At 63.5% G+C, this 395-nt stretch overlaps 1 protein-coding gene across 1 annotated transcript in view; it reads right to left on the bottom strand.

Annotated features, from left to right (window-relative positions):
• Positions 1 to 395, bottom strand: part of EMH_0042560 (uncharacterized protein) — a gene marked incomplete at both ends in the record, with an annotated part of 8392 nt that overhangs the window by 6701 nt on the left and 1296 nt on the right. The window contains 1 exon segment of the mRNA XM_013495757.1: positions 3 to 189. Within this exon segment, the coding sequence (XP_013351211.1) occupies positions 3 to 189 (187 nt within the window).

Raw genomic sequence — 395 nt, 5'->3', positions numbered from 1 at the left:
CGCTAGGTATCCACTGAGGTGCTTCGCTGCAGTTGCTGCTCTCCCCCACAAGGTGCTCAAGGTTGCGGTCCAGGGCCACGAGAAGTCTGGGGGTCTTCCGCAGCTCCCTTTGTTCACGCGCTGTGGAGTCTGCTGCTGTCCCCGCTGCTGCTGCTGTTGCTGCTGCTGCTGCTGTTGCAGGTGCTGTCTCTGCCGGCCGGTGCAGCAGCAGCTGCTGCTGCTGCTGCTGTTGCTGCAGGGCGTTGCAGCGTGTCTTCTGTGTCTGTCTCTGGCGCAGCGGCTGCAGGTTCAGCAGCAAGAAGGACCCCGGCACCGCCTCAAGGCTACCCACGGCGCGGGTGTATCGTATGGGTTCAGCGATGAAGACGGAGACAGGCAGAGTCTGCACGGAGCGC

This window comes from Eimeria mitis, genomic scaffold (assembly GCF_000499745.2).
Source record: "Eimeria mitis Houghton genomic scaffold, Emh_scaff1731, whole genome shotgun sequence".
NCBI classification, from domain to species: domain Eukaryota; phylum Apicomplexa; class Conoidasida; order Eucoccidiorida; family Eimeriidae; genus Eimeria; species Eimeria mitis.
This window is presented reverse-complemented; position numbering and strand designations above follow the sequence as displayed.